The 15,000-nt window shown below is 44.2% G+C and overlaps 1 protein-coding gene and 1 long non-coding RNA gene across 2 annotated transcripts in view; both read left to right on the forward strand.

Moving 5' to 3' along the window:
• Nucleotides 1-4,715: 4,715 nt before the first annotated feature.
• Nucleotides 4,716-15,000, forward strand: part of LOC105902463 (tripartite motif-containing protein 16-like) — a 19,523-nt gene continuing 9,238 nt past the window's right edge. The window contains exons 1-6 of the mRNA XM_031581890.2: nt 4,716-4,836; nt 5,843-6,312; nt 7,420-7,515; nt 7,746-7,979; nt 8,216-8,387; nt 11,929-11,985. Of these exons, the coding sequence (XP_031437750.1) occupies nt 4,716-4,836; nt 5,843-6,312; nt 7,420-7,515; nt 7,746-7,979; nt 8,216-8,387; nt 11,929-11,985 (1,150 nt within the window). The remainder of the gene's footprint in view (nt 4,837-5,842; nt 6,313-7,419; nt 7,516-7,745; nt 7,980-8,215; nt 8,388-11,928; nt 11,986-15,000) is intronic.
• Nucleotides 8,502-9,419, forward strand: LOC122133545. The gene is made up of 3 exons (XR_006152854.1): nt 8,502-8,526; nt 9,123-9,222; nt 9,347-9,419. It is a non-coding gene; the product is annotated as an uncharacterized LOC122133545 (long non-coding RNA).

A 15,000-nucleotide genomic window follows, 5' to 3' on the forward strand; every position in this document is an offset into this window, starting at 1 on the left:
TGTCTGTCAGCCTGGGAGCTGCTGTCTTTAGTCCTGTCCTCCCCTGTGTCCACCGTCCCCTCTGTGCTCTGGAGTCTCACCAGCTGTCTGCACACCCGCTGGAGGGCGGGGCTGGAGAAGTAGTAGAGCACAGGGTCCAGTATGCTGTTGAGGAAGGTGAGGGTCAGTGTGGTGTAGAAGACCACGTTTATTACCTCCACGGATTCACACGACCTCTGGGACCCAATCCTCACCCAGATCAGCACCTGGGCCACGTTGCTGGGCAGGAAGATAGACAACGAACACCACAACCTCTTGATGTTGTCATGGCGATCCAGATGCCTGCGCCTGAGCTCAGAGACGATGCGGAGCGAGCAGACAAGGATCAGAGTCAGGGGGACGAAGAAGGAAATCATGAAGACAGACTTGTTCCAGAGGGACGCAGGGTCCAAAGCCAGATCATGAAGACAGACTTGTACCAGGGGGACACAGGGTCCAAAGCCAGATCATGAAGACAGACTTATACCAGAGGGACGCAGGGTCCAAAACCAGATCATGAAGACAGACTTATACCAGGGGGACACAGGGTCCAAAGCCAGATCATGAAGACAGACTTGTACCAGGGGGACACAGGGTCCAAAGCCAGATCATGAAGACAGACTTGTACCAGGGGGACACAGGGTCCAAAGCCAGATCATGAAGACAGACTTGTACCAGGGGGACACAGGGTCCAAAGCCAGGCACACCAGGAAGCTCTCGCACTGCGTGGCATGTCCCACCATCAGCTGCTGTGGCGTGTGTGCATATCTGGTCCAGTCAGTGACTAAATGAAGTCTATATATTGCCTTTCCTGTACATTTAATTCATCAGTGTGCAGCTCGGGTATTGACAGGGTTCACAAATGCAGCTGTATGTAAACAAATTATTTGAATTTACTTGCTTTTGACCTAATCTCTCATTTAGTGTCCTAAAGTTTGTGCCTTGTTTTGAGAAGAACATCATATTGATCATATTTCCTGTGTTATTTACATTCCATTGCTGTCTACTGGTATTGCCCTGGTAGGATCAACTATATTTGAATTTGGACATTTGAACAATGTATCAGTAGTGATGAGCTTGGATTGTAGGATGAGTCAATATTGTATGAAGCCATTTAGGGAAGTTCACCATTTTTAATCATTAGATAATTGTAAATATGCTAATGATGGAGTTCTATTTGTCTTTGAGGTTAATGTGGCAGCCCACCTGGACGTTCCTCATTCTTACCTCATGAGGAAGCAAAGAGGAAAAAGGAGGTGAAGCTCACTGGTCAGCGCTAGCTCACTGGTCACTGGTCAGCGCTAGCTCACTGGTCACTGGTCAGCGCTAGCTCACTGGTCAGCGCTAGCTCACTGGTCACTGGTCAGCGCTAGCTCACTGCTCACTGGTCAGTGCTAGCTCACTGGTCAGCGCTAGCTCACTGGTCACTGGTCAGCGCTAGCTCACTGGTCAGCGCTAGCTCACTGCTCACTGGTCAGCACTAGCTCACTGGTCAGCGCTAGCTCACTGGTCAATGGTCAGCGCTAGCTCACTGGTCAGCACTAGCTCACTGGTCAGCGCTAGCTCTGTTAGATGATTTTGAAAAAGTCTCTAACCTCTCTGACCTGTTTATCAGACATGGACTGATGTTGAACTGAGCAGGCTGCATTTCTCATTATGTAATTGTGATGAATAGTAATAAGCATGAGGTCTACAGATCTATAGTAAGATGCTCTAATTCACTCTAATCGACCCAAATGAGGTTGTGATTTACAGCAGTATGCTGCAGAGGCTCTACAATAGAACCATACTGTGGATTTCACATAGATCAGTGCAGTTGCAGTTTCGGTTGTTGTTGTTGATTTCATATAGTTACATTGTACTCGTGTGACTCTGGTTTGCACCTTTCTTGATGTTTTATTTTGTTAATCAGATCTGTGGAGCATGAATAGTTCAGTTAAAACTGTTTTGTATAATTTTGTGTATTTCCATGTGTGTTTTGGTCTTGAAGGGGAAACGGTGAATTGTGCTCGTGGGTTAAGCTGGAGCAGGGAAAAGTGCCTCTGGAAAACACCCTCCTCAAAAAGATGAGGTGAGTAACGCTGATTATACATAAATCAGGCTTGATTGTGTTATTATACCAGTTATAAGGATAAGATATTGATTGTGTTATTATACCAGTTCTAGTGATAAGATATTGGGATTAATAAGAGACCCCAACCAGATCCCAACCAAACCCTCAAGTAAACACACGGGGTCAAATAGATGGTGTCACACCTCTTCTATAGGGTACCTATAGTTTCCCACTACTTCTAGAGTACTATAGCAAGACATATGCTTTCATTAGATCAGGGGTGTTGGTTGTTACATCTGGAAAGAGAAAGAGAGATGCGCTGCCTGTTGAAATGCAGGAGCATTAAGTAGAGGTAGTCTACTCCTGACAGTTCAGTTAAGTGGAACTGTGTCTTTACCCACAGAGGGAGTTCCGTAAATCCGGCAGAGAATCCAGGAGAGAGAGAAGGAGATTAAAGCCAGAGTAACTGTCTGGGACCCCTGTGAAGTCCACACACAGACTTCCTCTGACATCCTCTGTGTCTCCTACTAGCGCTGTGCCCAGGCGGCTGTGGATGACTGTGAGAGGATCTTCAGTGGCCTCCTGCGCTCCATAGAGAGAAGAGCTGAGGAGGAGGAGGCCAAGCTGCAGCGGGCTGAAGAGCTCCTGAGGAGGAGGAGGATGGAGGAGATCGGTGAGCAGAGGAAGGACGCTCGTCTGGGCCGACGCTCCCTCTCACTCAACACAATCCATCTTCCTCAGGTACAAATGGTGTCCTCCTAAACTGGGTTGGACTGAAACTCAATTGGCCATCTACACCAAGTCTGCTGTGAGTCAGTGGTACAGGCTGCACAAGTAGTTTGAATGTTTAAAGGAACTACAACCACAAACTATTACTGCTGCTGTATGAAGTAGAAGCCCTCTTGCCTTAAGCAATGCTGTTAATACACATGAACACATTACACATATACAGGGATAACAATCTGCCATCATTACTTTCTGGATTAAAAACACAAACATTTTCGCCTTCTCTCTTGGGCTATGATAAAAATACATTTCTTAGATGTTGCCACCAGGGGTCACTGTCGCCCATCACTTGATGCTTTGCACTCCCGTTCATACTGCACTCTCCCAAAGGAATGAATCAGTGACTTCTGTTTGAGTATATTACTCTATGTTTCCCCTCTTCTGCCTTCTGCCTGTAGACTTCTCAGTCTGTGTGTGACCCATCAAGGTCAACCAGCACTTTGCCTTTGATCAGGTGAAGCAGTCTGTCACTGAACTGACAGAGAGACTGGGAAACTTCTGGAAGCATACAAAACATTTCACTGTTTTATTTAGGAGCTAAATGTCTGGAATATGTTTCCTCTGCTTTGATTTCAAGCATGTTTGTTTGGTATGCAAATCACTTTTTGTTTCATATGTGTAGAAAGATCTTGTTTATGATCTGGGTTTATTGCTGGGATTGGAATTGGCATTATTAGTTACTGTAATATTTGTGAGAGTTTGCACTCATTCTAGTTTCTTTTTCTCCACAGTGATTAAAGTTCAGAGTGTTCTGCCTCCTGAACCTGAGACCAGAGATGAGTTCTTACAATGTAAGCTACACACACTTGATAGCCTGCTGTAACTAGTATTACTTTGCACTCAAACACTTTAGTAAACTGTTATGAAGAACACACATGGTAGGTAAACTTAAGGTTTCTGTGTGTGTTTGTGTGTGTGTGTGTGTCTATTTGGTAGTATGCATGTTTCTGCTGTATGTGTGGTGTGTGTGTATATATGTGTGTGTGTGTGTGTGTGTGTTTGTGTGTGTGTGTGTGTGTGGGTGCAAAACGTCTTTAATTCATTCATTGTTTACTCCATTGGTTATATTTCAGAGCTGAGGTGTAATGGCATTATCAGTGATCTGATCTATCTGATCTGCAAGCCTGAGATTGATTGTTTTCGTGTCCACCCACGGATCCAGCAGAGATGGCGGTATTTCCCTCATGCGAGTAAATGTTCTCACTGAGGAAACATCAACCATCAACATGATTAGTTCTTCATGTTTTTAAGGCATATTGTGGATATTTTACACGATTAAGTATTTTTCACTCTTGTTATTATTTTCTCATACCAGTTTCAGGAGAGTAAGTAAGTGGGTGTAAAGTTTTACTGAGTATGCTAGCGTGTGTGTGAACAACCCCCCCCCCCCCATCTTGTTAGCTGAGTTCAACCCATGACTGCAAATTCACATGTGCACATGTCAGTGTATTTTATACAGTCATTTGTGTATTGTTTTTTAGTAACCCTTATAGGTTTTGTGAGATGTAGACATATTTAACCCGGTCATCTGTATGTTGTTCTTTCAGTAACTTTTATGGGTTTTGTGACAGTCTGTCTATTCAGTTACGGCTGCATGCTATTTACCAGCAGCAGTAGAGAAAATGAGAATCATGTCTCAGGGAAACCCTGCATATCATATAGTCTAACAATGTAGCTGTAACACATTATTTTGTGAGGACAAATATTTCCCCGCCTCCATCTGAACTTGAAAGACCGACACAAAATTACTAGGAAGCCACTCCTCAGCACACCATGTTCTAGTGAAAAGAAACTGAAGTATCACTTTTCTCAGGTCTTTCTCTTAGTGTGCTTGTGGCTATGAGAGAAAGCAAACAAAATGGCAGAGGCTAATTTAAAGAAAGAAGAGGACTCCTTCACATGTCCAGTCTGTCTAGATCTGCTGAAGGATCCTGTGACTATTCCCTGTGGACATAATGTCTGCATGGGGTGCATTGAGGGCTGCTGGGATCAGGAGGATCAGAGAGGAGTCTTCAGCTGCCCCCTGTGCAAACGCACCTTCACTCTTCACTCCCAGACCTACACTCTACAAGAATACTCTGATTGCTGAAATGGTGGAGACATTCTCCTCCTCTCTACCTTCCTGTTGAAACACTATAGAGACAGGGAAAGATGCTGTTTTTACTTTTTGTTGGTGTAAATGCCTCACTATTTCAAATTAAAGCTGCTAAATGATTTAAAGACACAACTGCACATCCAAAGAGACAGTTCTCAGGCCCACTGCAGATGAAGTTCTCTCATGAACACCATGTCACACCAAGCACTGTGTTGATTCCTCAGGTGTACCAGCTATACACTCCCTCTTGCTCTCTCTCTCTCCCTCTCTCTCTCTCTCTCTCTCTCTCCCTCTTACTCTCTCACTCTCTCACTCTCTCTCTCCCTCCCTCTCTCTCTCTCTCTCCCTCTCTCTCTCTCCCTCTCTCTCTCCCTCTTCCTCTCTCTCTCTCTCTCCCTCCCTCTTCCTCTCTCCCTCTTCCTCTCTCTCTCTCTCTCCCTCCCCACCTCTTTCTTTCTCTCTCTCTCTCCCTCCCTCTTCCTCTCTCTCCCTCTCTCTCTCTCTCTCTCTCTCTCCCTCCCTCTTCCTCTCCCTCTCTCTCTCCCTCCCTCTTCCTCTCTCTCTATCTCTCTCTCACACAGACAATCTCACACACACACACACATACTCACACAGACACACACATAGACGCACATTCTCAAATAATCTGACTGACTCCTCCCCAACAGTGTGTCAACAACATCTCCGCCACTCCTCTTTAGAATAAAACACATGCCACAGAAACTGAACTCTCACACTGTTATCTCCCTGTGTGTGATCGTGGCTGTGAGAAATGGCGGAATCTTCGACCCAAAGACAGGATTCTTTCACTTGTTCAGTTTGTTTGGATCTAATGAAGGATCCAGTTGCCGTTCCATGTGGACACACTTTTTATCTGGGCTGTATTAAAGGTTGCTGGGATCAGGAAGATGGTAAAGGCATCTACAGCTGCCCCCAGTGCAGACAAACATTTAGCCCAAGACCTGTTCTCGGTAGAAACATTCTGATTGCTGAAATGGTGGAGGAATTTAAGAAGACCAGAATCCAAACTGATGTTCCTGCTCACTGTACTGCTGGACCTGGAGATGTGGAGTGTGACGTCTTTACTGGGACAAAACTCAAAGCTGTGAAGTCCTGTCTGGATTGTGTGTTGTCTTACTGTGAAACTCACTTTGGAGTTCACAATGATGTAAACCCAGACAGAAAACACTCAGTGATTGATGCCATGGGCCAGCTACAGGAGAGGATCTGCTCTCATCATAAGAAGGTTTTTGAAATATTTTGTAGAACGGATCAGAGTTGTATCTGCTATCTGTGCACAATGGACGAACATAAAGGCCATGACACAGTCTCAGCTGCAGCAGAACAGACAGACAAACAGGTTTGTACTGGAGCTACATGTGTGTCCAACATTTCTATGAGGGCTCTGATACGTACTAACTGTGAAAGTAATACTATAACTACAAGAACACTATCTCACCAGTCTTTAAGTCTGGCTGTTTCCACAATTACTTTGCCCGTTAGAGAAAGGAAGAATCAGGAAATGATTATCAGGTTGAGTAAAAACAGGCTCTATAGGTTCTGAGCCATCTTGACAAGTTGTTGCTGTTTAATACCAGTGTTCCTGTAATGGGGAGCGGCAGTGTAGATCCGACTACACCACCAAGTTTAAAGAGCTGGGACTCTCTGTGTACAGGTTCTTCGATCAGTGGGAGCAACACAACAGAATCATCCAGAGAGTTATGATTAAAAAATATAATATTTATTACAAACTTTGCTTTCTAAAACAAAAGGTACACCGTAACACAGATCTATCTGGTGTCCATGTACAACAGTCTGTGGCCCAGCCCAATGGAGCACCATCCACTGTAGAATTCCCCTTCAGTCCGTCAGCATTCGCTACACCACATAGCAGCCGCTCTACGCTGGCCTATCCAAGCACACACTCGCATGCGCACACACAGAGAGAGAGAGAGAGAGAGAGAGAGAGAGAGAGGGAGAGAGAGAGAGACGCCAGTATCTTCACAAGTAGCAAATGCACTTTCACTGGCAGCCTACGGACACAGAAGCGGGGGGGTGGGGGGTGGGGTGCGGTAATTACCAGCACCTGTTACCGCGAAGTCAGCCGCAGGTTAGGTGCCCAGTCAAGGGGGCGGTGCCCGGCAGAGAGTTCCAATAATGAGTGGTCCTAATTAAAGACACGGCAACCCAAACATGCAATCAAAATAAAACACAACGTGGCACATAATATGGACCACACACCGTTATCCAACCTCCCCATTTGACACCTCTTGAACTTAGCTCATGGCTTTATCCTGATTTTCACTTGAAGATGATAGCGACCGCTTCAATGTGTCATTAAATCTCTTGAAAAGACTCAAATGCACTTAAAGGTTTTTGCTTATAAATGTTCAGTTGTCATGTGTGATGTTTGATCATCATTGTTGTAAACAATCCACCAATGAAAATAAGCTGTTTGTTTAAACAGAGGCAGTTGGGGCAGACCCAGAGGAGATTCCAGCAGAGAATCCGGGAGAGAGAGAAGGAGCTGCAGGAGCTGAGGAATGCTGTGGAGACTCTCAAGGTGAGAACTGACCACATAAGACAACAGCTGGCTCAGCAATCGCTTGTTATTGTGTTATCACCGTTATGCTGCCATCTCTACATGATACAGACCATCACAGAAAGACATGTTTGGCAGGATTTGTCCTTGGTCATTTGATCAAGAAGAGCCAGTCACACCAGAGTGAGTTTTCTCCTTCACTTACCTTTGTGTGTCTCCTGTCCCCCTCCTCTTTGTGTGTCTCCTAACAGAGCTCTGCACAGACAGCAGTGGAGGACAGTGACAGGATCTTCACTGAGATGATCTGCTCCATTGAGAGAAGGTGCTCTGAGGTGAAAGAGCTGATCAGAGATCAGGAGAAGGCTGAGGTGAGTCGGGCTGAAGACCTCCTGAAGCAACTGGAGCAGGAGATTGCTGAGCTGAAGAGGAGAGATGCTGAGCTGGAGCAGCTTTCACACACAGAGGATCACATCCATTTCCTCAAGGTGACAGAATTTGAAATAAAGCATCCATGTGGTTTTAAGAGAGGAAAAATGCATAATTTCTAGATCTTTTAATGTAATGTCTTAATGTGTCGAACATATTCAAATACCTAAACACATAAGTGATTACACACTAAACCAACTGAATTCACCCATCATGTCTGCAGCCTTTGGGGAAACACAGACCTGGCTGAATATTCAGGTGGTCTGCCTCACCTTTTCTGTATTTCTCTCTGTAGAATGTCCTGTCAATCAGAGACTCTCCTCGCTCTAAGGACTTACCCAGCATGACCTTCAACCAAAGCTTCTCTTTTGAGGCTGTGAAGGAATCTGTCTCTGGAGTGAAGGTGCAGCTGGAGGAGAAACTGGATGACATCTTCAGGCAGGAAGCAGTCAGGATATCTGCAGCGGGTGGATAAACATGTAGAACTGACTCAATGATGAATTCCTTATTTCACAGTTTGAGAAGACAAGGATCCCACTTAATTTTGATGTATTTTTCTGTATCTCTCAACAGTAACGATTATCCAGATCATCCAGTCCTTAGAATGTGAGTCTCTCTCTCTCTCTCTCTCTCTCTGTCTTTCTCTTTTTTGCACACTTGAAGAAAGTAACACTCTTGACGGTGTGCTGGGAAAGGTTGTCTTCATTTATTCACACTTCGCACGTATTACAGCTCACTTCACAAGCAACGACTGCTTCCTTTCACTCTCTCTCGACAACTCTGTCTAAGTTAGCTTTGTCTCTTCCTAACCGTCATGAAAACTGCATTATCCCTGGTATTACAGCGTCATCTATAGGCCAAAACATGCAACAGCATCGTAACTTCAGAAAATAAAAGGCCACAAAATCATGAAACGGGACTAAAGAAAAGACAAAATAGGGGCTTTGCCACACACACACACACACACACACACACACACACAGTATCAATAGTTATTACACTGATCAGGTTTGTAGCCCTCTGAGGTCTAGTTTGCTGAAGCCATCTGATGAAATATGTTGTTTTAATTTCATGTGTCTGTATTAGTATGTACACTATGAGTTTAAACTTCATTTGAAATTTGATCTCAGTTTGGGTTGAGGCATTAGACACATCAGTAAAAATGTTGTGAACAGGGTTTAGGTTAAGTGTGTGGTCTTCAGATCCTGGGTGAATGAGTGTCTCTCTGTGTTGGGATCCCAGATGCTGATCCTGAGCTCCCAGTCAGAAGAACAAGCAGTAAGGAGTTACTGCCACCAGAGAGTAAGTAATTACTGACTGATTCTAACAGCCTCTAAGCCTGTACATCAGGGGTCTAGCACAGAAATAATAGTTTCACTGTATCTTATCTCTGATATAATCTCATCTCAATAAAACCCTCTTTCAGCTGTGAGACGTAGGAGGCATGGAGGTGTGGTTGGGCTCCAGAGTTTGAAATAAAGGCCTTGATATTAATCATGTCTAAAAATGCCCTGAGATGTATTTATCCAGGGTTTAGGAGAGAATAAAGCATAATTACTAGATCTTAAAATGTACATTGTGATCTGGGAAACCACAGACAAAAACAGAAGCCAATGGAGGTCAGAGATGGAGTTAAATTTCATGTTCAGAAACAAACTGCAAAGCTGATACTCAATGGCTTTGGATCATTTGTTTTAAAAAGAACATGTTAAACTACTTCTGATTGAGTTCATACTGTATACCCCCCCTCCTCATCACTAAAAACACATCAAAAGTCTTCAACCAGTGTGTTACACACACACACACACACACACTACAACCACCAAAACACTTCATATCTCACCCAAACGTGACTCACGCTGCCATAACTATAGCATAAGCTCTCTCCCATTAAACTACGTCATCACTCAATGTACAGTGAACTAAAAGAAACAACAACTTGAAGCATTACAAAATGCATATATTATGTGTTGCTGTATCCTATTTGCATAGTTTAGTGTTGCATTGCAAAATAAAATAAAAACATATGACATCTCTTACAGTACATACTGTAATACAAAACAAATACAGTAAATATGAAATTCAGCTAAATGCCTCAAGACAGCTCTATGCTAAATCTCCGATGGTATGCTATAGCACAAAAAAAGCATGCAGACACTTTTCATTCCCAGTACAGTAAGTGAAACTACAACACATAAGACTACCACTAGAAGTGTCTTTCAGCCCTAATGCTGATCTATGGTGTTTTTTTAATGAACTTTCTCTCTTGCCTTGAATCTTTAGATCGACTATAACAGGGGTTTTCAACTGATTTTGTCCCAGGGACCACCATTCTGACTAGAAAGTAATTTGCGGCCCACTGATGTGACTGCACGCGTGTGCGTGTGTGTAACTGCCGCTGCCATTCCCCCTCCCCCCGCACAGATATTCTGCCTATAACACTTACATTTGTGCAGTTATCAGGGTAGATAGCTAGCCGCTGCCACGCCCCCTCCCCCTGCACAGATATTCTGCCTATAACACTTAAATATGTGCAGTTATCAGGGTAGATCACTAATCGCCGTCGCCACGCCCCCTCCCCCCGCGCACATATTCCGCCTGCAGCACTTGTCAGTGTCATTTCTTTGATATTTTTCACGATATTCAAGAGTAATCTTGAAATGTGTTGAAATATCAAAGCGAATTTATAAAAATAAAAAAATTAAATGGTGAACTGATCAACAAAGGCTCATGTCGCGGACCCCCTGCAATGCCGTCGCGGACCACCAGGGGGCCACGGACCACGAAAACCCCTGGACAATAACAATCTTTATAGTCTCATTTCAATGAAGTCCGTTTTCTGCTTTGTTGTGATTGTTTGCCGCCGTGTTACCAAGATGTAGTAGTTGTAGTTGTTGCTGAAGACATTCTCCTACTATTACTGTTGTATATGTAAGTCATGGGCTCTCAATGAGACTATTACTGTTGTATATGTAAGTCAAGGGCTCTCATTGAGAGAATGCGACCCAGAAATCACACTTGCCTTATAAATATTTGTGGAATATGGGGGATTTCAGGGTTGGATAAGATGTGCTAAAGATTCAAGTCAAGGGAGAAAGTAAATGTGAAGTTCATAAAGATTTCACACTAAATTCAGAGGACACCACGGATCAGCATTAAGGCTGCAGGACACTTCTAGTAGCAGACTCATGTGCTGTTGATTCTGTACTGGGAATGAAACATGTCTGCACACTGTTCTTGGTACTACAGTTTACCACAGAACATTTAGCATAGAGTTGTCTTGAAGCATAGAGCTGAATTTTATATTTGACTGTATTTGTTTTGGATTACAATATGTACTAAGCAATGCAACACTAAACTATGTAAAAATGGAGGATACAGCAACACATAATATGTGCATTTTGCAATGCTTCAAATTGTTTGTGATTGTAAAAAACTGTAAATGGAAAATGTCTTCAGCAACAACTACATCACACATGCACATTTCAATGCAAATGCTGTTCTGTACCACTTTTGTACAGTTGGTAACAAGGCTGAAAACAAACAAAACAAAGCATAAAACTGAACACAATTTCTGCAAACAATGAGAATAATCTGTCTTATTTCAGGGGTATACATTTGTCTGTCGAATACTGCATCTTTCCATCAACAGTGATCTTAATGTTGTCAAGTTTTGAAGTGAATTGTTCTGAGCAGAGTATCTAAATGTCTGCAAAATTGCTGTAATTACACAGAGTGTTACTGGTGGTGAACATTGACTGAGACAGGTATCCATGAATATCAGAAGAAGTGGTCATTGAATACATTTTGTACCAAAGCAATGCAAAAGTATCCAAAGTTTAGCTCACTTGTGTTTAGTGTTTTGAAAAAGTGTACATGATATTGACACAAGTGTGAAAATGATTGTAGAAATATTGCTTTAATTGAGATAATGAATTTTATGAATCTATTCATGAATGCCCTTCTCTCTCAGTTGAATGGGCTGTAATGTGATGTTTTCTGTCTCAGTGTCTGAAGTCCAGGCTGTTTTTCCTGAACCAGTGACCAGAGAGGAGTTCTCACAGTGTAAGTTGGACATAGAGACATGCAAGCAATCACACACACACAACGTGCACACACACAGGGATACACTCACGGGCATAGAATCATGATCAAATTAGCAAACCCACATATAAATTCAAAACCAGATTCATGTAAACATGAATAACATCACACACAGCGACAGACAACCACACACACACACACACACACACACACAGCGACACACACACACACACACACACACACACACACATTCATGCTTTTGAATATACAGCCACTGGAACATTTACACACTGAGGGCCTCATTTACTAACATTGCGACCGCAGCTTAATCTGCGCCTTTGCCAAACCGCAAATAACGCACTGTATTTTGCATCCTATTTATCAAACAAGAACCCTCGTCGCGTCATCTGCGCCTAACACCGCCCATTAGTGTTATTTAGCGCTCCGCGAAAATAGGGAAGAAAGAGCCTGTGTGTTCCACCGTGGATGATGAGCTAAAATTAGAATTAGAGCTTTTGGTTCAAGAGGTTCCAGCAAACTAACCCAGGTAAATATAAAAACTATAAATATTTCTCCGTTTAGCCCTTCCGTCCACATTAAAAGTTGTGATCACTTTGAATTCAAGACTGTCTTTTATTGGTGAGCTGATTTGGGGAAATTAAACTTTTCAGCGAACATTGAGTGTCTGGGTTGCTATGGTTACCCCTCAGGGTGCCTGTGCAGCTTCATATTAACGAGTTTATGTTCACAAAAAAGTTCATATTCACACATATTAACATGAGTTAATCACACACAGGCAACTGCAAACTGTTAAGATGGGTCTCTAAGCTAGAGATAGCTAGGATAGTTAATATCCAGGTTAACTGCTCCATAGCATCCCGTTAAATAGTCTGGTAGGAATACACGACACCCCTTACTTTAAAACGGCGTATTCCAACACTGAAAACCATGCTTTTCAAAAACGCTGCCCTAGGCAGATACATTTGAAAACTGTAGTTGTAGGTTGCCATGGCACTGGGGGTAGCTTGCGCTTGAGAGGCTATAACATCAAAATAAACATGGAAGGTGAAATGAATATGCTGCTCTGTCTCTACAATTTACTTACCGGTAGTTTAGTTAGTGTACTTCGAGTACAAGTACTTTTCCTGAATAGATACACGTTACTCCTACGCAGAAGGTGTGCACTGTACTCGGTGAGCTTGAACTATGAAATACCGTTTAAACCATACAATGAACGGCGATTCTGGGTAAGACGTGGCCGAACTTTTCCCGAACAGCTAGATGGTGGGACAGTTTGTAATTCTATTTGTTTGTATGCCTATATTAAATGATATATCAAATATAAACCTCCACCGACGTGTGTGCTGCACTGAGCAGTACTAATGCACGAAAGGCTGCTGGCCCTGATGGCATCCCTGGACGGGTGCTCAGGGCCTGTGCTGGGCAGCTGACTGAGGTCTTGACTGACTTATTCAACCTGTCACTGGCCCAAGCAGCTGTCCCCACGTGCTTCAAGACCACCTCCATCGTGCCGGTGCCAAAGCACTCCAAAGCAGCGAGCCTTAATGACTTTCGCCCAGTTGCACTCACTGCAACCATCATGAAGTGCTTCGAGAGGCTGGTCCTGGCTCATCTTAAAACATGCCTACCACCCACACTGGACCCCCTCCAATTCGCCTACCGCCAGAACAGGAGCACGGAGGATGCCATCTCCACGGCACTACACTCCGCCCTTTCCCACCTGGACAACAGTAACACATATGCGAGACTGTTGTTCATAGACTTCAGCTCTGCATTTAACACCATAATCCCCTCCAAAGTGATCACTAAACTCAGTGATCTAGGCATCAACACCTCCCTCAGAAACTGGATTCTGGACTTCCTAACCAACAGACCCCAGTCTGTCAGGTTAGACAACAACACCTCCTCAACCCTCATCCTGAACACTGGTGTCCCACAGGGCTGCGTGCTGAGCCCTCTCCTCTACTCCCTCTTCACCCACGACTGCACAGCTGTACATGGTTCTAATACCATTGTAAAGTTTGCAGACGACACAACGGTGATTGGCCTCATCAGCAACAACGATAAGTCGGCCTACAGGGAGGAGGTTCAGCACCTGGCAGAGTGGTGTGCCAATAACAACCTGGCTCTCAACACCAAGAAGACCAAGGAGCTCATTGTGGACTTCAGGAGGACCAAAGGTGGCGCACACACCCCGATCTGTATCAACGGGACGGAGGTGGAGCGTGTCGCCAGCTTTAAATTCCTGGGTATCCACATCTCCGAGGACCTCTCTTGGACCCTCAACACCTCAACCATAGTCAAGAAGGCTCACCAGCGTCTCTTCTTCCTGAGGAGATTGAAGAAGGCCCATCTGTCTCCTCAGATTCTGGTGAACTTCTACCGCTGCACCATTGAGAGCATCCTCAGCAACTGTATCTCAGTCTGGTTTGGCAGCTGCTCTGTTGCGGACCGCAAAACACTCCAGAGGGTAGTGAAAACTGCCCAACGCATCACTGGCTCCCCACTCCCCACCATCGATGCTGTCCAGCGCAAGAGATGTCTGCGGAAGGCGCGCAGCATCGAGAAGGACAGCTCCCATCCCAACCACAGACTGTTTGCCCTCCTCCCCTCAGGGAGGCGCTACAGGGCCCTCCGTTCCCGGACCAGCAGGCTCAGGAACAGCTTCTTCCCTGCGGCTGTCACCCTGTTGAACTCTGCACCACGGTGATAGTTCCCCCTGGCTACCCCCTCACACTCCTTCCTGTATTCCCCTCTCTACCCTGACTTGACTGCAACACACCTACCTCCAGCCACTGAACATTTGCACTAATTGTTCATTGTATATATCTATTTATGTTAAATTGTTGTCATCCATATTCATTGTACTTATATCTTATCATGTCTCCTACCTCATTTATAACTTTATAACCTCTACTGCCACCTTCACCTGTACTTCACCTGCACTTTACATATCTCTATATCACATCTGCACTAATCACCTTTATTGCTGCTCATGTTCTTACTGCTCATACC

Source organism: Clupea harengus, chromosome 15 (assembly GCF_900700415.2).
Source record: "Clupea harengus chromosome 15, Ch_v2.0.2, whole genome shotgun sequence".
Lineage (NCBI taxonomy): Eukaryota > Metazoa > Chordata > Actinopteri > Clupeiformes > Clupeidae > Clupea > Clupea harengus.